Source organism: Paroedura picta, chromosome 6, assembly GCF_049243985.1.
Source record: "Paroedura picta isolate Pp20150507F chromosome 6, Ppicta_v3.0, whole genome shotgun sequence".
Classification (NCBI taxonomy): Eukaryota; Metazoa; Chordata; class Lepidosauria; order Squamata; family Gekkonidae; genus Paroedura; species Paroedura picta.
Genome location: NC_135374.1, coordinates 36,277,294 through 36,303,830, shown reverse-complemented (window position 1 = coordinate 36,303,830; position 26,537 = coordinate 36,277,294). Strand labels below are relative to the sequence as shown.

Genomic DNA, 26,537 nt, shown 5'->3' with positions numbered 1-26,537 from the left:
TGTGAGAACCATGTTACAAAGAATTGTGTGCTTAAACAAAGTATCTCCAAAACTAGCTGGTCAATGAATGAAGGAGAGAGAAACATAAAAAAACCCCTTTATTCTCTTCCACGGCTCTTTTGAATGCTATAAAAGAGAAAGCTTTGATTTTGGTTTTAAGTATGTTATGCCAATAAAGGTGTCCTCCACTGTCCTACGCGAGCAAATCGGCTGCCGAAGCAGAGCCGCCGTGCATGTGCGTTTGCGCCCCCAATGGGAGTGCAAACACGCATCTGAGGCAGCCGCACGCATGCGTGAAACTGCCGTGCGTGTGCGTTTGCACCCCCGCCAGGCGCAAGCATGCATGCACGGCAGGTCCACGCATGCACATTTGCGCAGGGCTGCCACACGTGTGCGGGGCCCTGGGTCGCCCTCTCCCCCCACCCCTTGACAATGGGCCACAACCTGAAAAAGGTTGCGGACCACTGCTCTACCCCATTCATCTCCATCAAGATGAGGAACGGTGCTGCTGCTTTAATTTCAGCATGCAGTTTTTGTTTGAAATGGCTGGTGACACAGTGAGTGAACTTTTGAGCATACCACCCTGTATGTCACCCAATATTACACTCCTATCAGGGTTCTGTGTAGGTGTTTTAGTGCAGGTGAATTGAGAATGGCAGTTGGGAAATTTGTTGGGGCATTTCTATGCCAATCCAATGGGTTAATGGCCCTTCTTATTTCTGTTTCAGTGTTGCAAAGTTAAGAATTTCAGCTTAGTTTGGAATACGTCTCTATATTTATTCCTTTCACCTTTTGCTCTACTAGTTTCTATTAAGTAGTTCTTGAAGAAGGAATGGAATTTTGATGTTTTCTTCCTTCCCAAATTAGACTAGAATAAGGTACACAAAACACCTAGAGTCATGGATGTTTAACTGTTGAAACTTTTATACATATCAGACTCCAGAGATCTCAAGAAAATGAGATGAAGGTTGCACAATGTATTTTTAATATGGAACCAGATGTCAGAAGGTTGAAAACAATTCTTTTATCAACTTCATTTCATGAGAACAAACCAATCTTGAAAGCTTTGGAAACAATAGTGTGATCCGTTAATTTATTTTCTTACCACAGAACCATAGTGCCTTGGAAAGTGTTCCGGCAATGTTTGCATGAAGTTCATCAGATTAGTTCTGGTTTGGAAGCAATGGCTTTGAAATCTACTATTGATTTAACTTGCAATGACTACATTTCAATTTTTGAATTTGACATCTTTACAAGATTATTTCAGGTAAAGTATTCAGATTAATTCAATACTGAATGAGGTCTTTCTATGATTTTACTACAGTTATATTTTCTAAAAACATACTGTAGTGTTGTAAAGTGATTTTAACTAGAATATCTTATAATATAAAAAATTAAATTTTAATGATTACTGTTAAGTTCAAGTTTTGCTTAAGGCTTTTTTGTATATAATAATTCATTTTTATATCCTGCCCATCCCAAGTTGGCTCAGCCCGGGTAATATCAGAGTTCAAAAAAATTCCAATATGAATACAATTGATAATAAAACATTAGCAATTTAATTTGGTTTAAATTCTTAAAATTATATTAAAAGCTGCTTCCTCATAATTAAGCCCTGGCACTGGTTTTCCCTCTTTAGGGCCGGGGACCCTGAGCAGATTTTGATTGCTCTATCATAATGCTTTCTTTGGGATGTAACGGAAGAGGCTGTTGCTCTGTGCATATCTTGTTTTCCTGGGGATGTAAGGAATGTGAGGGGAAGATCTACAAACCATGGACAAACAGATGGTTGGACTCAGTCTAGTCAGTTTGAATCCTAAAGATTCCTTTGTTTTTTTGTAATCTTATACCAATAAATAATAGCAGAAGGGCAAGCATGAGAAAGGTGAATTTCTCCAGAACAGAATTTCTCCAATTCTGTTGGATTTCCAAGTACATTTTTAAACAAAGCACATTGAGCTGGAAATGAGTATATGAGTTCTTCAATATTTTAACTGCAATCATAATTTTGAGATATTTGATATTACTGATTAATGTGATACTTGGTAAAGATGTTAAAAATACTTTTTCTGATACCATCTTAACTCAACAACCCTACCACCCTCCATTGTCAGACAGATTCAGATAGATCAGGCAATCTTAGACTGCCACTCTCATCTGTAATAGTTGAAGAGCCTGATCCTTTTCCAAACCCTGACTTTTTTCTTCTCTACTCTTTCCACCAGATAGAGTAGCTCAGTTCCCTTTATTGTCCGCCTCTCACCCAGCTACCAGTCTATTGGAGTCAGGGAACCTGATATGTATTTGTTTTATTCTCTGTTACCATGTGGCTAAATTCAATGGATGCGGCAGTCAAAGTCAGTGTGTGTGTGTGTGTGTGTGTGGGGGGGGGGGGTGTTTTCCTTGGAACACTGGACAGAAAACCAGAGTCAATTTTTATTTGCAGTTTCAACAACATGGGGTGACTCAAACACAGCAGTACATTATTACTAATTTTTGAATTTATGATCCCAGATTAATTAGTTACTAAGATTCAGTTCTCAGAGGTCAGCTTTAACTCAGCCTGCTTCCTTTACAAACTCAGAATCTTCCTTTTTTCAGATGGGGAGAAGGGGGGAGAGCAGGCCAACATTCCAGCACCTCATATTGTCTGTTTGTCACACTGTTGTATTGTAAAGCAGAAAAAGTATTACTTAGAATTTTGTATATTTTTAATTTAAAAAATATTGTTATGCAGCCAGAAAACAGCAAACTTGTTATAGGTGGCTAATTGTTGTTTTCTTTCTTCACCTTGCTGATAATCCAGAAGTCTTTATTCCTTTTCCTCCATTTGTTGTGCTGCTCTTCACACTGCCAAAATTTGATGTAATTGCTTTGAGGAATAGACTTGAACTTTTCATGTTTTTTGTATACTGAGTGCAAAACATATATATATAGATGTTTTGTGTTTGATAGCTAATGTGGACAGGATAGCTATTGTAGACAGGGAAAATCTGAGTTCAAATTTCCACTCAGCCATGAAACTCACACAGAGTCATTGGCTTTAATTCTAAGAAAACTAGGGGAAATTATGGAATAAAGTAGGAATTATTTCTGAGTTGACTTTAGGATGGCTCCATTGAGTAAGGGTGGAAAAAAATGTACTTTATTTATTTTGCACTTTGAATTTAGCCTTGGGGCTCAATATTAAGGAACTGGAACTTCTTAGCTGTGACACATCCTGGGTATATGGCATTTCTGACTTATGATGAAGTTAAAGCAAGATTACAGAAATACAGCACCAAACCAGGAAGGTAATTCATTTTAGCTGTTCTTTATTACAATAGCCCATCTGTTGTGTGTGCTTTTAATTTCATGCTTTCATTCAAGATCCTGTATACATTGGGTAGGAAACTGAAGTATGATAAATTGAATATTTTATAATATTTTTTCTCTAGTTTACTGTTTCTTTTGTTCAGTAAAACATGTTCCATACTGAAGGCAATATTGGAAGTTTGTAATGTGCCAAATGACTAGGTACTTCTGATGAATTACATATTACCTGGTACATTTTTGTGACTCATGATTGAGGAACTGTGTCCATGATATTATTCCTAGTAAATCTGAGACACACTTGTAATGAGATGGTAAATATGGATCTGCCACCAACAGATTTTCAAGCCCTCTTGAAGAACCTTCAGTGTTAAACAACATGAATGACTTTTAAAGTATCTGTGATCCTTGTATGTTCAGTAGGTGTTAGGTATGCTATAATGTAAAACAACTGAATTTACTTTTATTCAGTAGCCTTTTATTTCTATAAAAAAACAGGAAGATAAAATACATCCTTGCCTGACACCTTTGTTGATGGAAACCATTCTGTTTTCACATCCTGTCCTAAATGTGGCCCTTTATCACATCAAAAGCATCAGATATTTTGGCACATCAGTTTATTAATATGGTAATTGACCAGTAAAATTTCCAACACAACAGGGTAGAAATAGGTAAATTCAAATATTAACAATTGGGAATGACATAACAATCCTTCTAAACATATTCTATGCAAATTTTAAATTAATTCAGACAAAAAATGACCATTAAAAATTACATCTCATAAATGAAGTATGAAATACCAAACCACATATGTAAAGGAACTACATCATAGTTATAAAAACAGTTATAATATAGCCGGCACAACATAAATATAAAAACTAACTCATAACTGTAAGAGCTACATCATTATCTACTGCTCAGGCTATTTAGAAGTAATTTTCATTTGTAGGCCACTGTAGCATTGTGGCACATCCATTTCCTTTAAAACCAACCATAGCTTTTCATGACCTGTATAGTTAAAAGCTTTGCTGTAATCTGTGCAACACAAGCTGATTTCCCCCCCCCCTTGAAATTCTCTTGTATGCTCCAGTAACTGACAAAATAGGACCATTATGTATATAGTAATATTTCTGTAGGGCACATCTTTAAAGAGGGCAATTCCTCTTTTTAATAGTTTTTATATATTGCATGGCCCATCTTGTGTGAAAAGATTCTTCAGATAAACTTGTTTAAAACTCTGTTAGTGGGGGTGGTTTTTATTGTGGGAATGAAACTAAGCTGCTGACTGCATCTTCCCTCCCTACTCAAGCACTCTGTTCCCTTACCCTCCAGAAGAGCATTTTGGGAGAGAGTTGTCACAGGATGCTGAAGAGGGACAGGTCCATTCCATTCACAGTTCATAGAATTTAACCTGATATATATATATTTTATTCTGGCCGAAGACAAAGTGAAACAGTAATAGCTTTTATCAGTAGGAATTGCTACTCCTCCCAAAATAGAAAGAAATTTTTATCATGGATGAATCTCACTACTTTGGATTACAAGTGTTGTTTACTCAATAAAATAGTCATACATCGTTGTTTCAGTGACATATCCTTGTGATCGTTTACTTTTTGCTCTATGCAGTAATTTCATACATGATGCATTTTTAGTAACAAGGAATTTCAAAGCTTTTATTTGCTCACCTTCTTTGTCTGAGTCTTAGAACATTAGTTATTACTACATATATAAAACAGTTACATTTGAGTCTAGTGGCACTTTAGAGACCAATAAGATTATTTGGATATAAGCCATGATTCCATGGACACAGTTCCTCCTACATGGCTAGAAAACTCACAGAAATGTATCAGGTAAAACACGATACTCAATATGTACATAGTCATTGGCCATTTTGCACATTGCACTTTAGCAGATTACATTTTTGGATATATGCTTTTGAAAGCCAAAACTCCCTTCATCATATACTAACTATGTATAGTTAAATATTAACTACATATATATATAAAATAAATTCTTAAACATTTGTAAGAAATCTTTGAAGACAATAAGTGGATAGTATTTAAATGTATCATTTTCATTATGAATATGAGCAATAAGGAAATTTATTTAGCCCAAAACATGTATACAAGTAATTTTAGATATCTTTTGTATGTTGGGGGAAAATGTTTTGGATCCAACAATCCATCAGTGCCATGCTACTTGTAGAATGCAACATTCCTGTGTCCCTCCTCCTGTAGCCTAGCATACCAACTGAAATGCTGCCTTTGTGTTAATCCAGGAGGACCATAGGAATAGTGTTGGGTGTGGTTTAAGAATCTGGTGTATGAGATGTCAAGATTCAGATACCTTTATTGGCATAAGATTTGATATATATAAAACAAAATTTAAAACAGAAACAAATTCTAGACGTAGACATATGGACAACAGTAATAAGGCCTTATGCCGTATAGCCAGTCTGCAGCAGAGATAGATTAGTTCTCGAGATAGTTGATTTTTGCAAGGTCCACTATCTGACAAGGCTCCTTTACACTCAGCAACATCTTCACTAGATGTTTCTCATCGATGCACAGATACTTCAGTTTTCCCATTAAAAGGCCCTTTTAAGAGAATAGTCATCTAACACTTGAAGATATAGGAGCATTGATTTATAAGACCAGGGGATGTCCCAAAAGCCTGGTGAACAGATCCTGTGGGTTGATGTGCCTATTATCTGAATATCCTGGTCTTCTAGTCTTTTAGTGATCAGCTTCAGGACTGTGTTCTCATCATAATTAACTAGATAAATCTAATCCTAAGCAACAAAGTTTATGAAAAATTACTTCGTTAAAGCCCTTAATAAAATAGGGATCTCCTAAAGTGTTAGAAAGTAGAGATAGTGGAAAAGAATGGAAGTGGATTTTTAACCAGTATTTGAATGTACAAAGCCAGGCACTGGTTTCTAGGGTCTATTGACCAAGCTCCGCTAAGAGTGTATGGTTTGCGACACAATTTGGTGCATCCAACAATTGCCTAAGAATGGTAGATTAACATTTTTCAACTTTGTTGCTGAATGCACCAATCCAAATTGGGCTTCCAAAAAGCAGTTGGGGGGTTATTTTAGCTGCATAGATTTTCATTGCGGCCAAGAAATTCCTATTACCCTTCTGGTGGAAAAATTTTGCCAGTAAAGCCAGTTGCCTCTTAGAGGATTTGACAACCTTCTCTATATGGTAGGTCCACTTATTGTTATAGTTAAAATTCATACCACGATATTTGAAGTGATATACTTGCTCAATTTGATTTCATCTCACCTTCCACTGGTATTTATGTCTTGCTTTGGCAAAGACTAAGATTAGTTTTCTCATAATTAATTGTGAGATGGTTTTCGGTACAGTAATCTATAAAAGTTCAAAGATATCTTGTTAGGTCTATTTGGGTTCTTGAAAGGATGATTGGGTCATCCACATACAGTAACAGAGGTGAAGATCTATTACCTACCGAAGGGGGGTTAACCATTGGTTCTCCCCAAAAGAACAGGGAGATCGCTAAGAAAAAGATTAAATAAATGAGGACCAAGAATGCATCCCTGCTTCACTCCCATATTAATGGGTATTTTATCAGTTTTATTACAATGTAGTTTAATAAAAGTAATATGTGGTCCTCAATGTTTAAATCCACCAATTTCTGCTACAATTTTTCTCTCGGGATCAAATCAAAGGCTGACTTAAGGTCAATAAATGCTATAAGCAATTTCCCTCTCTTGGGACTTAAGTATTTCTCAATTAGAGTGGATAAGACAGCGCATTGGTCAAGTGTGGTGCTGCCTTTCCTAAATCCTATTAGTTCTGGCCCTAGTATGTTATTGTATGAGATGTCAAACACAAACACAAACTCTTATTGTGGTGGCAGAAAACTGAAAGATCTAATCCATTTGCACATTTCTGCATATAGTCCTCTAATATGTGTCCCCCCACCCTTTATTAAATGACCTTTAACTTCATTTCTGTCAATCAGTTACATTTTCAGATTAAGTTGCACACGACTGGGACAGTGGGCCATTGGATATGTCACTGGTGATGGAAATATTTTACAGACCATACCTCACAACAAACCTTTGTTTCAAGCTTTGATTGATGGCAGCCGGGAAGGATTGTAAGTATAAACACAAGCTTGATTTTCACGACAACACATTAGTTGTGTCTAAAAGCAGTATTTTATCCTTTATCTGTATCCTAGCAATATACCATCTAAAAATATAGCTGCAATTAATGGCTATTTCATTTATCATTATGGAAATCATGGACTTCCTCTTTTCTAGTGTCTAAAATTGGGCAAATGGGAATCAGTGTGATTTTCTTGATTAGTCAGTTATCCCACATGAGATGTATTTACTCAATAAAGGAGGCCATGGCTCTCAGTTTATAAGACCTTAGTGAGTCTGTTAATGATAGGTTGTTTTGGAGGTAATTAATTCATAGAGTTGCCATTCATAGGGTTGCCATAAGTTGGAGGCAACTTGACAACACCCAACATACATGAATGCAAAATGTCCCACACTAATCAAATAAAAAACTCTGTCAAATTATGAGTAGAGGTGCAAGCTGACCTCTGATCCCAGCTCATTGAAGCTTATCAAAAAGCTTGATGTAAATCCATGCTGTTAGAGTTTTCAACAGCGTTGTGTACGTATTTAATTTTTTCTGGGTTTGTATCCTGCCACTTCTCCAGAGACTCGTGGTGGTTTACAAAATAAAACTTCATATAAACCTCAATAAAAGCCTCTAACTAACCCTCCAAGAATGGCAGCCAGAAAATACCCTCTATTTCCTGAGTAGACTAACCTAGGGGTGGGATGCAAAGATGTAAATGCTAAGCCTGAGGAGGGACCACATTTGATCTTTCCGCTGGCCTCAACCCAGGAATTGGCGGAAGAGCTCTGTTTTACAAGTCCTGTGGAACTGTGATAGCTCCATCAGGGCCCTCAGCTCTCTTGGGAGCTCGTTCCACTAGGTCAGGGTCAGGACTGAAAAAGTCCTGGCCCTCATTGAGGCCAGGTGTAATTCCTTGGGGCCAGGAACCATCGACAGATTAGTACCTGTAGAGTGAAGAGCTCTGCAGGGAGCATAAGGATACAAGAGGTCCCTCAGACAGGTTGAGCCCAAGCTGTGAATGATCTTAAAGGTAAGAACAGCAAAATTAACCCATAATAGAGCTTAAACAGGTATGATGGTAAAAGACGAACCAAAATGAAGTGCATTTCAGTAGTACATATTTTTTAAAAACAGTTTAAATATTAGCCTTGCATTGAACTTGAGTACATAAAGAATTGGAATTGGAGAGAATTTATTAGAAAAAGCAACCTTGATATTGAGAACGTAGGAGAGCCATCTCATTTTGAAAATATTATGACACATGATGTGTGTTGTTCACTGCTTTGTGGACATTTTATCATCTTTCGGTCACATGCTGTGTTAGTTTCCAAAAGGCTTAGGTTTTTGTACAGTTGCTGCCACTGCGTACATTGATATTTATATATTAACTTCAGCATTAAGGTACACTAAAATTGCAAACCTTGTTTATTTGCAATCTAGCTATTTGTACCCAGATGGACGAAGCTATAATCCTGATCTGACAGGGCTATGTGAACCCACGCCACATGATCACATAAAAGTTACACAGGTATGCTGTATATTGCCAGTTCATTTTGACTAGAAATCATGCTAAATTTTCTTTAAGATATTTGGGTAACCCATCTGCTTTTAGAGGAGAGGATTATGAGTTCTTAAGAAAGACAAAATGCTATGTTGGTGCACTGTATAGCTGTGCTCTGAAAATCTTGATTTATGAATTTTATTATACTGCACAACTCTCTGGACACATGAGGCTTGGGATGTCTTGCAAGACAAAATTAAAACCAATAAGAATAATTAATATATAGTACATTTTAGAATTAACTATATAAATGTGCTATTTTAAGCATAACTGTGTTTGACAACGTAACAGTAAAATGAGCTAGTGGATGTTATAGATACGAATGTATTAAACCTTTAACAATAATTCAGCATTCTCTGATTTAAAGTAAGCATTAATTGCTAAGTGATGGAATTTCTTGACCACACCACCTAAATGTCTGCCTACATGAAAAGATGATAAGGTAACATTGGTAGTAATCCTTCATTTTAAGGTTTGGAATGGTACCCCACCATGAGCCAATTTCTGGGATTGATGATAATAATAATATTAATAATATTATTAATAATAATTTCATGATATTTGGGAATATATGCTCCTGCCTGGGAAATATGTTGTGCCTTCTCATTTGTCTGTGTTTACCCATTTTTGGTATGGCTTTTGTACAGTCCTTCCAGAGCTTCTGTTCTTTACCATGGGGGTTACTAATGCATGCATGTCATCTGGTTTAAAAAAGCAAACAATGGCTTTGTATTCTTGTTAGGCAGCACAAAGTAATTAAAATGTCCTTGAAATGGAGGACACAAGTAACTCTTTAAAGTCACTTCATGCAATGTACTTTTATTGCTCTTAAGAAAGAGTTGATATTTTATCAACCACGTGAGCACTCTGCCCAAGAAGCTTAGGGCAGTATACAGTATTATCTTATTTTTAAAATAGAATTGGAGTCTAGTTAGTCTGAGAACTTGTGATTGGCACATGTTTACCCAGTAAACTGTAGTGATTCAGCAAGGATTTAAATCTAAATTCTATGCTCACTCTAACTACCACGCTGTACTACCCATTTATTTGTTTATGGAGATGCAAACTGTTTTACAACATTTTTGTATGTGTGTGCTGTTTCAGGATCATAAGAAAGGTAGGTTAGCAACTGTCCAAAGTTCATCCAGCAGGCTTCTGTGGCAGAGCAGAGATTTGAACCTTAGGTCTTCCAGGTCCAAATACTGCACTATGGTATCTCTTTTAGAATAAAGAAATTCTGTGGATGATACTGTCCTCAAAATGTCTTCCTCCTCCAGTTTGTTTTTGATTTTTATCTCTTTTGAAATATTACTTTGATGTGCAAACGAGTAACAATCCGTTCAGTTTTGTTAAGATATTCAGTTGAAATCGCTTCTGTCACTACTGTTAACAGCTTCTACAGTGGTTCCAGAGTCTAGGCAGGGGGGAAAAAAGAGTCAGGACTTTGTATGCAAGATGCTACTGATCTTTTTAATAGCAATTATGTTCATCTTACAGCTCTGAGATTTACATTCATTTGATTTAAAACTTATTCTGTGCTTTTATTGTACTAAATAGTATTTTAAAATTGCTATATGTTTAACATAATTTAAACATATGATTGTTGGATTACTATGATTTGCTGGTCTTTGACTGCATAATAAATTCTGTACTGTCCATTCATCAGTAGATTACAAAAACGATCTTTACTCTAAATACATCCTCTCTTTCCTTCTACTGTTTTCCAGGATACATTTTTAAAATTAGTACCTTAATTTAAATAGTGGCAATTTCCAAAATATTTAAAACGCTGATGTTCTTTACATGGAAAATTTAATGCATATAGTGAGTTTGTGTTGTATCTCATACAAATGTATATTTTGCAGTTCTGAAAGAATATATAAGTGCAGTAATTAAATTTTATCTCATAAATGTTTTCAAAAATGTGCTTCATAGTACATAGAAAAGCAAGTCAGGTATTCTGAATGCATTCCAAATTAACTAAACATCTTGTGGAACCACATATTGCGTTCTCTTGTTTCAGGAACAGTATGAACTGTATTGTGAAATGGGTTCTACATTCCAACTTTGTAAAATTTGTGCAGAGAATGACAAAGATGTGAAGATTGAACCTTGTGGACATCTGATGTGCACATCCTGCCTTACAGCATGGCAGGTAGGTTGCCTGTCTTCTAGCTTTTCACCACTGTCAGTTAATCAGTTTATTCTCTTACCTACTATGACAATCATTTTATTGATTTAAAAAAAATTCCTGGTGTTCTGTCATAATATCTAGGAATGTACTTTGAAAGGTGTAAGCTTCCTGTTGTTCATATTGTCATATGATATTCATAATGGAAAATCAAGGTCCAGTCCCTTTTAATCATATACCTCAATGCTTCAAGCAGGGTCTCAAATAAGCTGTTGTCTGTTACAACAGTGGTCCCCAACCTTTCTGAGGCTGGGGACCGGCAGGGCATCGGGTAATCTTCCAGCAGATTAGCACCCACAGAGCAAAGAGCCCTATGGGGGCATAAGGAGATAAATGATCCCTCAGATAGGTAGGGCTGCAAATGGCCTTAAAGGTTAAAACCAAAACCTTAAACGTGATCCAGGCCACTACTGGCAGCCAATGCAGCTGCCTCAGAACTGGCTGGATATGGGCTCTCCATGATGTATCTGTGAGGACCCTAGCAGCTGCATTGTGCACCAAGTGCAGTTTCCTTGTATAGGCCCACAAAGCAAATTACAGAAATCTAATCTAGAGATGCATAGATCACTTTTACCAAGCAATTTGAAGACAGGTCGTGTGCTAATAGCCTTGCCTGATGAAGATAGAAAAATGCCGTGCGGACTACTCCTGTGACCTGGGCCTCCATTAACAGGGTGGCATCCAGGATCACCCCCAGATTACTGGCCAAGGACAAGATGTTAAGCTGTACCCCAGCCAAGATGGGTAGGCGCGCTTCTTGACCTACCACCTTTCTGTCTACCTACAAGACCTCCACCCTGGAGGGTTTGAGTTTCAGGTGGCTCTGCTCTAATCATTCAGAGATGGCTTACAAACATCTGGTGAATGTATTTGGCAAATGTATTAGCAGCCACTTCCTATTTAATCAAAATTCATTGCAAATTTAACTTCTGTATAATTAATGAATTGGTGAAGGGATCATTCTGTAGCAGTGTCAGTTGTTACAGACTTGCCAGTCGTGTTTAATTGCTGTCATAATGGCTCATTAGATATGCCTAAGGAGAGATTACATGTGCTCTTTTTCTCACAGAGAAACATCTGTGTTGTTAAATAAAAAAAGCTACTTCATTTGTAGTGAATACAAAGCTCATTATTTTATATTATATAGATATTTTATATAGAAGGTCAACTTGTTCTGAATACGTTTCTTTATTGTGTGATTAGGTAGAAGGATTTCAGAGGTTCCTCTTTTTTAAACATACCTCCGTATAAACATAATAATAGTGTTCGATTTTGGTAGTAGTTTTTTGATGCATATATACACAGTAAATGACATTCTACCGTGTTTTGCACATTGAATAATATTTCTTGTTTTTAACGTTTACAGAATTATATGCCTTTAAAACTGGAAGCAGGGGCCACAAATAAATTAAAGTTGAAAGGAGCAATCATGACTTCATTTAATTAGTGACTGCCTCAAAATGAGTAACTAATGTTGGGGTTGCTTGTTTCCCTGATCTGGCCTCTAAGTAGTTACATGTGCTTAAAGAACACGGTGAAAAATCAGGGATGAGCACCTCTACCAAAGAGAAAATTTGTGCCAGTCACATATTTGGCTAGCGGTCAAGACTCATCAGTTTTCTTAGAATTCTTGGTCAATTCACTTGTTTCTCCTTTGATGCTTTTCTTATAAATGAGTCAGGTTCCTTCTGACCATCTATACCATCTACCTGATATAGCCCTGATAAGTAACATTTTAGATAATAATATCAGTAATGTATTAAATGTAAGATCTTAAAAATTTATAATTGAAACAATCATAAAAAAATGGTCATGTGTGCCCCATAGAAGCAGACATACCACGATTAAAGGCAGCCCTCTACACTCTGCTTCATAGTAGGGCTATATTGAAAAGGAACTTGTTTGCAATACAGATAAATTGATGGATGCATTCAGTTTGCATTTGTTTGGTTCTGCTGAATCAAGTTGGTTAAAAACCATAATGCAGATTGGGAGATAAATTCTGATATTCCCTGAACAACTTTTGTAATGAATTCCCATTGATGTATATCTACAAGGTAAACAACTATGACCTTTGGAAACCTATTAGGTTTTGTGCTTCTGATTGCTTAGAGATGCTAGTGGAAATCCATTGATATGAAAAGCTCTTGGACTAATTTCCTGGAATTCTACCCAACAGAAAAGACTCTCATTAGTGTGAAACATCAATGGCAATCTTGAACAGCAAGCGTAGAAGACAGAATGGTATTATATAAGGCAATATTTTTATAATGTAACTTTTCAGTTGACTTTGTTTAGACTCTGTTTTGTGTGAATTTCCTTTTGCTCTTATGATGAATCATCAGATTGAAATTGAAGATACACTTTAAAATTCTATTATCTTTTTTACCTCCTGTTGCCTCCAAATACACATTTTAAAAATCATGGATGGTGTTTTTCATTCCCATATAGGAATCTGATGGTCAAGGATGTCCTTTTTGCCGCTGTGAAATAAAAGGAACTGAGCCTATCATTGTGGATCCCTTTGACCCCAGGGATGAAAACACCAGATGCTGCAGCATTATGGATAGCTTTAGTATACCCATGCTTGACTTGGATGATGATGATGACAGAGAAGAATCTTTAATGATGAATCGACTAGCTTCTGTGCGAAAGGTACATATTTCTCTCAAACATTAGAATGTCTTGCATTTAGAAGTGAAATAATACTTTCATGGTACAATAAATTAAGTTTTTCCATTGTTGCCTCTTTGACTGGTGTTCAGTCAAAATGGAGGCTAAAATGGAGGCTCAGTTAAAGCATGATGACTAATAAATATTGATAGCAGTACAGAATAAATGTTCCCCTTGAACTAAATATAGGATATTCATAAATGATCTCCATAGATTGTTTTTTTGTATTTGATAGAAAAGCATTAGCTATGTCATCTATGCTCCCTCTTCCCACTCCTTCTATATACAGATTTTTTGGGGGGTTAGTGGGGTTGAGGACTGCCATGGTTTTTTAGGAGTCTGCTTTTACTGTATGTATATGTGTGTCCACAATTCTTTTAATGGAGTTTTGCTGGGTTTTTATATGGACAGATTGTGACCCGCCACAAGCCAGTTTCGGAGTGGTGGATAATAAGTTTAAATAATAAATAAATATTTATGGACAATTTCAAATATTTGTGCCATTCTTGATAAGAGACAATGAACCAATGTTTAATCTTTTTTTACTGTGATATTCTTTCTATCATTGTGTCTAACCTATTTCTCTGGGCCTGTTGACAAACTTTAAACACCTTCCACCTCTTCAGATACCAATTTGCTTGGTGTAATAGTCAGAATTATTATTATGATGAACAAGCTAATATTATTTAGTTGTATATACACATTATTATGACAGAATTAATTAACAAAGCAACATCAAAAGGTAGAAATGATCCAACTTATTTTACAAAGCTTATGGTGTTACAAACTTTTGATTGGTTGAAAAGAGAATTATAACTTTTTAAAAAGTATTGCTTTACAAAACTAAGAGGGAAATAGTAGCCCTATTAGAACCTTTCCTGTGCAGAGCGTAATAGCTCCTAATTATGTTTTATAGCCATACTTTCTGCAACTAAACTATGTGAAAAGCTGCTTTGTCTTGGGAGCTCTTCAGTCCTCTGTTTAATGGTTTCCTCTCACTGGGCCAGAAACTGACTTTAATTCACACTGTTGTCTTCAAAACAGTTATGAGAAGTCAGCCAGCCTGAAAGCAGATATTTATCACAAGAAACATCTTTAGAGAGGATGAGTAAGTGTGTGTTTAATGAATCATGACCAAATGACCTTATATATAAAGGATTCTTTTTTTCCTTCTCCAGTTCCCTTGAATTGCTGGCAAACTTATATGAGCTTTATTTGTTCATTCGTAATGGTTGTGATATTTTCTCTTGAGAGGCTATATTGCTAGCCTACTGCAATCAAAGATAGCTATTGTGAAACATAGGTTCAAATATTTATCCAAGTTGTTTTCTATAAACTTTCCCTAACTCATTCTGACTTTAATGATGCATCTTTGTGTCAACTAATTATTGTTGGCTATGTGTTCTGTACAGTAGAAATATGGAATATTTTCAAAGGATGTCTTTAATTCCACAGGTGGTAAAATAATGTCTCGCAAATAGAAAAATGGCAGCTATTACAAGAAAAGCACTTTAGACTTTACATATAGCACTGCATTTGGAGCTTTGCATTCAGGTGCATACCACGGAAAAAGTTGTGATCCCCAACTTCACCATATCATGTTTAATGCCTTTTCTATGTGAAACAAAAAGCAACAAGCAAAAATCACATTTTTGCAAAATAAATTAGAAAGATAGGCTAAATGCTGCTTCTGGGGGGATGGAGCCCCCCCCCCCAGTGACATAAAGAGGTCTTCAGTGCAACTTGGAATTGGCAGAATTGCTGCCTGCTTCCATTGGAAAATGCTCTACAGAATCAAATGTATTGAAGTATTGATATTTTACTTATTTAATTACCATCTAAAATACACTTCCCCCGCTTCTCTGGACCTTTATGTTTGCTTATGTGGAAATTACTTCATTGAAATCTGGTATTCTTGAAAGATTTTCATCACAACTAAAGCTGGTAATGGCAGTCAAACTTGAGACATTGTTGAATCCAGATATGACTAAAAGGACACGCAGTAATGGGTTTAAACTACAAGTACAACGATATAGGCTAGATAGCAGGAAAAAAATTTCCACAGTCAGAGTAGTTCAGCACTGGAATAGGCTGCCTAAGGTGGTGGTGAGCTCCCCCTCACTGGCAGTCTTCAAGCAAAGGTTGGATACACACTTTTCTTGGATGCTTTAGGATGCTTTGGGCTGATCCTGCGTTGAGCAGGGGGTTGGACTAGATGGCCTGTATGGCCCCTTCCAACTCTGATTCTATGATTCTAAAAGCTTTTCAGTTTACTAAAGCTAAAGAAAAAAAGAGGACGATCTGGTGCCCCCCACCCCTCTAGGGTTAAAGGCAGCAGTACACTAGGGGCATCTATTAGTGTTGGGTCATGGCCCCCTCTCACCACTTCCTACTTTTGGGATGTTCATGGGGGGATGGATAGTTGATTACACTGCCATGGTTCTCCTTATGTTGTAATTTTTATGTCCTATTCTTAATTTGAACGGGGTTTTATTGGGGTTTTTAATGGACTGTTGTAATCCACCGCGAGCCGGCTCCGGGAGTGGCGGGGAATAAAAACCTAAATAAACAAATAATAAATATTTTTCCCCAAGGGGACTTGTGAAAAGTGATTTTGACACCTGTTCTGGATTACTCTGGTCATGCCTGATTGATCAATTGATTGATAAATCACATTTGCATATGGCCTTCTGTGATACTGTGATAGCCCTAGGCATCTTGTTAGCTTTCTTAAATCAGATAATTCAACTCCTGGCTAGAGGTAGGTCTCCATAATGCCCTAGGTTCAGTCTAGGTACAGTACACAAATTAATACTATTAGAGATTCCTTGCTTCCATTTTAAGTTTTCATTAGATAATGAAAGAACAGTAATAGTGTGAGTATATGAAACTATTTAGCACCAAAGATAAACAAGTCACAAGCAAGGAGTCCTTTCTGAGAAGAAGCTCTTGATAAGTTCAACCTATAAATTGTTAGCATTATCTCCTAATAATAGCTAACTGTCCTTGATAAGAACATACATTCTTGGGTAACTAGTTATTTTATCATTCCAAACATCATACAAGGCTACATATACTTGATACATTGGTCCTCAAGTATACCCCATTGTTGAACTATACCTTTACTTCTGTGAAGTTGGACACTCTTGCCACTTTCAGATACTTCAGCACATGGGTTTCAACCAATAAAACCTATTTAGGCAGCTTCTATTGTACTCAAAGCTATATAATTGTATTATGTATTTTTTCATGCTCCTTCTCCAAGGCTGTTCTTGGTCTCTGAACTCTTTTTTCGGCATATTTAACTGAGACACATGGTTAATTCTGTTACTATATACAGAAACATATTCTTTGATCTTTTTGATCTGTTTCCTGCATTGCTGGTTGTATCCATGACATTCTGCAGCGTTGATATATGTTCAGTGTAATCTTAAATCAAAATGCATCAAATACTGTGTTCCTGAGAAGGGAGGGGACCATCTCTTGTCAGTGAGAGGAGTCCTAATGTTCTCCAAGATGAAAGGGCAGATGATTATCCATACTTTCATTTAACAGAATTAATTTAGGTTGCCTTCATCATTCACTGCCAGCACATTGCTGATGAATAGAAGGGAACCAGTACTACTGGGAAACCACTGGCACCACAATATGAGTCCTGCTTGGTTAAACTATAGGTAGTCAGACATTACTATTTCCCAACTGACAATCTGACAAGAGCAAGAAAGCAGTGTTCTTTCCCTGTTGTTGCCCTCCAGCAGCCAACATTCAGGGTCATTCTGCCTCCATTTAGCCATCATGGATCACAGCCATTGATAAACCTATTCTACATGAACATGCCTATTATCTACTATCTTGTTAAATCCATCTGGACTATTAGACTCCACCTAATGCAACTAGTAGCCAGAATTGAGATTTTTTAAAAATCAACTATTGTACGGCACAGATAATTCAAGTCTCAGAGAGACGGGTTGTATCTCAGGAGTGCATTTTTAAACAAAATTATATGTTCGTGTTCTAGTTTGGTAATAGACTACTCCAATGGCTTTGCCGTTTTAAATTTGTTTTTAGGGAAGTTTCATATAAATCACTATAGTTTGGGAGAAATCTGGCATTACTTTTCTTTGATATTGCAAAAGTAAACTTCTATCTTATATTCTGGTTTTATGAGCCTAGTAGCAGATGTTCTAGATTCAGTCATCCTTGGCTCAAGGATTAAGTTTCCCCTCTTGTTCACATCCACTGGGCAGAATTTGTTCCCCTTCTCATCCTCAGTGTTGTGCCTCAATCCACATGGCTATAAGTTGAGTGGATCCCATGAACCCTGGAATCATCTTTTCATGATTGGAAAGAATGGCTGAGAGGGTGGGAGGGCATGAGTAAAATCTGAATCTGTCAGTGCCCTCCACTGAAAAGATAACTGGATGCAGCAATGATGAATGGAATTGTGAAATATGTAATAAAATGCAAGGTATTGTTCAAATATCTATGCAGTGAAACTTATGCTTATTAATTTATAAATGAATAATAGTAAGATATCCTTCTTTTCATAGTGTAATGAAAGGCAGAATTCCCCTGTGACATCCCCAGGATCCTCTCCACTTGCACAGAGAAGAAAACCTCTTCCCGATCCTCTGCAAGGGCCCCATCTCAACCTTCCACCAGTGCCTCCTCGACTTGATCTCATTCAGAAAGGAGTTGCTCGATCTCCTTGTGCCAGCCCTACCAGTTCACCAAAGGTAAGATTTATATTGCCATGCTATTTATTATTCAAGTTTATAGCCATCTCCAAATAACACAGGTGAGATACAAAACATTCACTGGGGACTTCTCAAGATTCTCCCTTCAGCCAACATTCCAAACTTTTACCTTAAAAAGAATGGGATGTAGTGCAAGAAAGAAGTATTAATGGTGAGAACATTTATGCGTGTATCCATATAGAATAGAATGCCATCTTTTATTGTAATAATGGGGTTTTTATGGGATTTTATGGGATTTTACTTTGATTTTATATTTTATTGTGAACCGCCGTGAGACCTTTTGGCGAATGGCAGTATATAAATCCAATTATAAAATAAATAAATAAATAAATATCCTCATATCTCATCGTCAGCCAGGAATCCGGGGGTTATTCTGGATACCTTCTTCTTTATGGAGGCCCAAGGTCACAAGGGTAGCCCATACCTTTGCCAGGTGAGGCTATTAGCAACTTATCTTCCCCCGGATTGTCGAGCCACAGTCACCTCTAGGCTGGATTTTTGTAACTTGCTCTAGGCAGGCCTACCCTTGTCCTTGACCTGGAAACTCCAGTTGGTGCAGAATGCAGCTGCTAGGGTCCTTACTGGAACACCTAGTAGGGCCTTTATGAAACCTGTGCTGAGGCAGCTGCATTGGTTGCCTGTTTCAGGAATTTCTCAATGATAAAACAGTTGAGAAAGACTGGACTAGAATACGGAAGACGTGGGTTCAACTGCCTACATGCCATGAGTCAGTTGCACACAGTCAGCCTAGCATACCTCACAGGGTTGTTGTGAGGTTAAAATGAAGGAGGAGGAGATGCCCTAAGCTGCTATGAGTCTCCATTGGGGAGAATGATGGGATATCAGTGAAGTTAATAATATTCTTTGCAATACTAAGGGGCTATTTAGTTGTATTTGGGTACACAAAATAAAATTAGATTTTTAATTGAAAATTGTATATGTGTATGTACCTAGTGATAAACACAGTTTATTTTATCATCATTTTGCATTCAGGCCTGACAGTTCTATTTACAAATTAAATTTAATTCTAGTTGCCCAATACTTAAACAACTGAAGTACATAAAATGTGTCCTCAGAGCAATCATATTTTTAATTAACTCTGTCATTTAAACTGGCAAGTGAAGAGTCTGTGTTGCTAGTCCTAATAGTGAGTACAGACATTAATTTAAAATGAGGAAATTATACAATATAAAAGGAGATGGTAATACTGCAGCTTCTCTTGGAAATTCATAATGTATTCTTTATATTCCACATTGTTTATTTTATGTTTTTAATATATTAAAATATTATTTAGGTAAATAATCTTTCAGATTTAATTGCTTATACTCAAATTCTGGTAATTCTTTTTGGCTAAAATATAGTGATACGATGAAAATAAATATGTATATTGGCTTAAAATTGTCTTAAAATTAATGTCTCCCTCTGGCCATAAATATTACTGATGAAGATCATTCCTTGAAACATTCATCTGACCTAGCAGTTCAAAAAAAAAATTTCCCCCTGTTTCTCAACCATTGATGAATATTAAATGTCAGTTTTTACTAAGTGAAATTAGATAACTTCTGAATTTGAAAAATGCTGTTAACATTTTTGTAACTGGATAGATGTTTTTCCCCCAGTGCAATCCCTTCAAAAATGTGTAGTAGGGAAAAAATCATGTAGTTATTGTTTGCTTATTTGTGAGATATGTTTTACAATTCTAGTCTTCTCCATGTATGGTGAGGAAACAAGACAAGCCACTTCCTGCACCACCACCACCTGTGCGTGATCCTCCCCCACCTCCTCCAGAAAGGCCTCCGCCTATTCCACCAGATAACAGATTAAGTAGACACTTGCATCATCCTGAAAGCGTGCCTTGCAGAGACCAGCCTATGCCACTTGAAGCCTGGTGCCCTAGAGATGCCTGTGGAACAAATCAGATGGTTGGATGTCGAATAGTAGGAGGTGATGCTTCACCAAAACCTGGACTCACTGCAAACTCAAATATGAATGGAAGGCACTGTCGAATGGGTTCTGACCCAGGATTTCTGCGAAAACACAGACGCCATGATATGCCTGTAGAAGGTGCCAAGGTAAACAACCTGGGGTGTGATGCGTGAAGTTTAATTATGTATCACAATTTTTCATTAGCTGAAGTACCATACTTTTTTTGTCTTTGCTCTTTACCCTTAATGATAATGTTTCCGATCTAATGTTGCATCCTGGTGTGTAGTAACTTTCTTCATTTGGTACACCTGAATTAAATAATTCTTACTTAATCACAGTTGCTTTAGTATCACAGCCCTGCAGGGCATAGGGACATAGCAACTTTGTGTCCAAAATGTTCCCTTTGTGGTTCCTGTTGTTGTTGACTTGCACCTATAGCAGGCAAAGCAGGGTGCAAGCACATGAACGCTTATAACTTAAATAAAGCTTTGTTGGTCTGATTGGATTCAAACTTTGTTTTGCTGCTTCAGACCAACACAGTTACCTACCTGAATCTGAGCAAATTTTGGTTAGAGTTTGTCATCCACTTAATTAACAAGGCCAGTTCAGCAATTCCCAGGTTAATCTAAGTACACAGTTCAGTTTTTTGTGAAATTCCTGAGGATTAGAAGAGGAACACCATTTGTATAAAATTATAGTTAGAATCATAGAGTTGTAGGGGATCTCATGAGTCATCTAGTCCAACCCCCTGCACTATGCAAGACATTCACATCCCTATCACTCATCCACTGTCACCTGCCACCACCTTGAGCCTTCACAGAATCAGCCTCTCCGTCAGATGGCTATCTAGCCTCTGTTTAAAAACTTCCAAAGCTGGAACAGGCTTCCACCGCCAGAGGAAGCCTGTTCCACTGAGAAACCGCTCTAACTTTCAGTAACTTCTTCCTGATGTTTAGACAGAATTTCTTTTGAATTCATTTCATCTCATTGGTTCTTGTTCGTCCCTCTGGGGCAAGAGAGAACAACTTTGCTCCATCCTCTATATTAGCGATCCCCAACCTGTGGGCCACGTGCCACATGTGGTCCTTTGACTAATTGGAGGTGGGCCCCGAAGGACGCCTTCTCTCCCCCCCCCCCAGCCCTTTACAACACACTTCGGGTGTCATTGTCTCCCATCACTCTCCCATCTCATTGCAGAGAAACAAGCTCAGGGTTCCCATTGATTTGTCATTGTCATGAGTTAAAATTTCCATGAAAATAAAATGTTCCTTATGTTCATTGTTGTGGCATATGTGTATCTCATTTTGAAGGGATGTTTAAACATTACCATAGCGATCAGAGAGCATTAGGGCAATGGTTGAGAGTAGAGGAATAAACTATCCCCCCACCGGGCCTCAGTAAAATTATCAAGCATTGAGTGGTCCCCGGCGATAAAAAGGTTGGGGACCACTGCTCTATATGGTAGCCTTTTAAATACTTGAAGATGGTTATTAGATCCCCTCTCAGTCATCTCCTCTCCAGGCTAAACAGACCAAGCTCCCCCATCCTTTCCTCATACGTCTTGGTCTCCGAACCACTCACCATCTTTGTTGCCCTCCTCTGGACATGCTCTATAACTATAGTTCCATAGTTATATGGAATTATATTGAGGGCATATATTTTCAGGTTGTCAGCAGGTGAGGTGTGGGAAATTTGAAAGGTACAAGTGTCTTTAGGGAATTCCCTAAAGAGGAATTTTCACTTTATATTTGGGAGTTGAGCTAGTTATAATACTGCATAATTAAAGTTATGCATATCTTGCAGGTATTTTCGAATGGCCATCTAGGAAATGAAGAATATGATGTACCCCCTCGGCTCTCACCCCCTCCCCCGATGGGTGCTGTTCTGCCTAATATGAAGTAAGTTTAAAATCAAAAACATTGATCATACCATAACTTATGAGGAAACCAGGTTTATTGTAGCGAATTCTACAACCCTTTAATCATTTGAGGAAAAAATTTGCATTGGTTGGAAAAAAATTAAACTTAATACACAATTCAATAATTGTAGATAAATGTTTTGCTCTTTGAAATTGTATTGCAACTTCTAGATATAATTATATAGGAACATCATTCTTCACTTATAAAGAAACATATGTTGGGTAATGTAGTATGGCATAAAATCCAAAGTAATGTGTGATGAAAAGGTGCATTTTGTGTGTCTGGTATGCTCTTTCCCAAACCAAAATACATGGTAGAACTACAGGATAGAAAGAAGTGACCAAATTAACAACTGCTGCTTTATAATAGCAGAAATGGCTCCCAAGGAAAGCAACTTCAACGAGAGAAAGAAAATCCCACTTATGCCCCACTGGATTGGGTCCCAAGGTTAGCTTTTCATATTTGAAAAAGGCCCTGTACAGTGTTCCTTGATTTCATAGCAAAGACTCAGCCTATCCTGTCAGCTATTAGCCAAAGGCAAAAGGGAACTTTGGGAAAATGCATACTAATGAGTCTAGGAAAACACTTCATTATTATGCATTTGAAAGAAGTGTTTTCTTAGGCTCATTAGTATGCTTTCTCTATCTTCCACTGATCACAGTTTTATTTTAGTTTCTCTCTGGCCTTAATGTGGTCTGTGCTTTTTGTTTTCCCATCTTTTTTGAATTAACTACAATTTGAAGTCAACTTTTCATATGAGGTAAACTTTCTGTAGGAGTAAGCTATTTCTTGAAGGAGTCAGTCATCTTACTACATTCACATAAGATTTTAAAAACTGTAGTGATTCCCCTTTTTTGTTTTAAACTTTCTTTAATGGCTTAGTGAGCTTCCATTGCATGATGAGCCTTCTCATATAATGCAGATGTAAAACAAAATAATGTTGTAATTATGTAATAACTGTCAGCATACTGAGTTTTTCTGTAAATGCTTTAAAATTGACTATCAGTAGATCTGACGTTTTGTAAAACCTATTATGTTAGAAGCAGTATTTGTTACACTGTTTTAGCACAGCAGATCACATTAGTGTCGGCAAAGAAACTAACTCAGTTTAATCGTTCCATTGGTTAGTCTTCATTATAAAGATTAAAGGAATGGGAACGTTGGCTTTTGCTAATGGCAAAATGGTGAAAAACTATCATTTTTTGTCAAATCATTTGTAGAACTACAAATATGAATGTGCAGCAAATTAATATAAGTCTGCTGAGTTCAGGGGAAATGTATCAAGATATAAATGTAAATATATAAAAGTTAGTTGCCTGCCACAGTATTTTCTGGATGAAATGAAAAAAATCAGTGTTTTTATTCAAAAGCTGGGAATGGGAGATACTGCATATGTTTGTACACTTGTAATAACTCAACATGGGATTATAATCGGGTTCCCCTTTGAAAGCTATGGCAAGACATATATGAAACACCTGACATCTCATAGTATTGGGTGGCTTGATACCATCCAACCTACATGACTTAACTAGGCCTGGCTGCTTTCTACTGTTGAATAGCAGCCACCCTATGAAAGCCAGTGTGGTACAGAGATAGAGTTTCAGAGCATAGGGTCCGGAAAGATCCCTCTCTTGCTGCAGAAGCTCACTGAGTAATTTGGGATCAGTCATATGCTTTTCAGCCTAACCTGAATTTGCTGTTCAGTGACTGCAGCAAAACTTGTGAAAAGAAGTCCCCTGTGTTCCAAGAAGGTATGAATGTTATGTTACTCTTATCTGCATGTGTGGACTTTGCAGTTCCACCTAATGAATAACAAGATTGTACTTGCTTGTGTGTGAGGAGTGCTAAGTGGATTAATTGGTGAACTGGCCCCCTGGGGTTCAGAATTCTCAACAGTTTAAGTCTGTCAGGCAACGCCTGGGCTTGTCAGAAGACTAAGATCAGAGTTCCAAAAGGCTAACATCAAACCCAAAGAGACTCATGTTGCATTCATGTTTAACCTGAGAAGATTATTGGGCTCATGAGTACAAGCTGTGCAAGTGAATACATATGCCTGGCTATGTGACCTTTTGATTTGCAAGCAGTTTTTCCAGACCTTGCTACATGTCTTGGACAATGTGGTGTTATTTGCAGACCAGCTGACAGCTCAGCCTAGAGGCAACCCGAATGGGCCAAAACTGTGGACGCTGGTGGTGGGAAGGAAGGTAGCATAGCAAGAGATGTGGAAGTGGGCAACCACGTGAACTTTGCTAGTCATCCAGGCAAACAGAGTTTCACGTCCTCCAAGCCAGCAAGCTGGGAGCACCATCTACCCTGAGGGTATAATGTTATCACTGCCATGAAAGAGAAGTTATCCCTGAAAGGGAAAAGAATCTGTTCCCCTAAATTGAAGTATGTGACAGAAGAAACTCCAGAGAACTGGAATTGGATGATACAGAGATTTCTTTAGTTGCCATAGTAAAGAAGAAAAAACAACCAAGAGAGCAATATCCCAGAGCTGAGCTGGTGCAGCATTGAAGAGCAGAGAGAGCAGCAGAAGATAAAGTGAACATTGATGCTCCCAAGGAAGAGGAGATTGTGGGGAGTTGAATGACGAAGGTGCCGCCATACAAATTGGTGGTTTCTCTGTATTCAGGGAAATGGCTTGATAATTTACACAGTGCATTATTGTTATTAGGGGTGATTGAGCTTCCAGGGTTTATATTCCCTGAAGGAGCCCATCAAGTAAGCAGATAATGTTTTCCTATACACCTGTGTCTCTCAAATCTTTATCAGTCTATGGCTTATGTCCAGGGGTAGTTTAGCTCCTGGGAAGGGTTGATCCTGGTACTGATGAATTCTTGAAGCTGACTTTAAGTTCCTAATTGGTGAGGATCTACTGTATAAACATGGCACACAAGTGATGACTCATCACTATGCAAGAGCTGCTCAAGTAGCTTCAACTTAACTGCCCATGATGGTGGAGCCCCCCCTCCCTTGTGCTGTCTTAGACAGCAACAGCAGAGGAGTCCATGATGGCAGAACCGGTCTGGGTTGGCATTCTCCTAATGAATTGACTTTTAGAAGAAGGATCGCCAAGTCCTTATAACACCACCTAGGAAGAGAGTCAGCCTTTGGAGTTCCCCTCAGGTGTCTCTACTTGGAGAAGTACTCTGGAGCAAGTCAGGAAGGTGGCTGGGGATTTCTTTAAACAGACCATCAATAGACGTAGTATGATTGAAAGGCTAAACCCAAAGACTTTGACTATCAGAGGTAAGGTCCTATTGTTAAAACTGAACATGTGACTAAGTTGGAGGTTGACGGTGGTTTGGACTGGCCCATACAAAAGCTGGAGAAGGATTCTTATCTATTTCAAAGGCTACACTCTCATAAAAAGGCTCAACTCACTCATGCTAAGGTTAAAATGGTTTAGAGAGAAGAAAGGCCATATGTTGCCTCTGATGGTTAATAGAGGAGGGAGGCACTGGGCCTGTATAAATTGTTAAATGAGAATAAGGGAACTGAAGGATTGGAACAGATACAGGTTGGACTCCTTGACAGTACACTTTGTATACACTGAACTGTTCAGTTTTATCACAAAGTACACTTTTTTGGCTGTGCTTTTGTATGAGTTTTGTGATCAGTACATTTAATGTAGCTATATTAAAATCTAATAGTACTGATTAGTATAAATAGTATTGGTAGTTGTATGTTGGACATGGAATAGGAAACTATGGATATTAATTGCTGCTTATGAGCCCAGTAAGTAGTGCCCCCCTCCCTTGTTATTCGATCTTTCAGGACTAAGGATAAAGTGGGCCCCGAACTCTTTTGAGAAACGGTGGAATATAAATATGAGAATAAAAAGCTAACAATATGTAGTTGTGCTGTTTGAAAGTGTAGTTCACAAGGTGCTGCTTTAGCTGATCGTATGTGATACCTGTTATCTCAGTATTGAATGGCTGGAGAAACAACTGTAGACCTGGTTTGTCACCGGCACTGAAAGTTACAACATGAACTTCTACATCAAGATTTGCATATAAACCTTTAATTTTATCTACCATATTTGCTGGTGTATAAGACGACTGG

At 37.6% G+C, this 26,537-nt stretch overlaps 1 protein-coding gene across 5 annotated transcripts in view; it reads left to right on the top strand.

Moving 5' to 3' along the window:
- Positions 1 to 26,537, top strand: part of CBLB (Cbl proto-oncogene B) — a 78,792-nt gene that overhangs the window by 33,783 nt on the left and 18,472 nt on the right. For all 5 annotated transcript variants that reach the window (XM_077342132.1, XM_077342134.1, XM_077342133.1 and 2 more), the window contains 9 exons: positions 1,111 to 1,267; positions 3,172 to 3,293; positions 7,306 to 7,443; positions 8,883 to 8,970; positions 11,027 to 11,158; positions 13,646 to 13,849; positions 18,418 to 18,603; positions 20,328 to 20,696; positions 22,354 to 22,448. In XM_077342132.1, the coding sequence (XP_077198247.1) occupies positions 1,111 to 1,267; positions 3,172 to 3,293; positions 7,306 to 7,443; positions 8,883 to 8,970; positions 11,027 to 11,158; positions 13,646 to 13,849; positions 18,418 to 18,603; positions 20,328 to 20,696; positions 22,354 to 22,448 (1,491 nt within the window). The remainder of the gene's footprint in view (positions 1 to 1,110; positions 1,268 to 3,171; positions 3,294 to 7,305; positions 7,444 to 8,882; positions 8,971 to 11,026; positions 11,159 to 13,645; positions 13,850 to 18,417; positions 18,604 to 20,327; positions 20,697 to 22,353; positions 22,449 to 26,537) is intronic.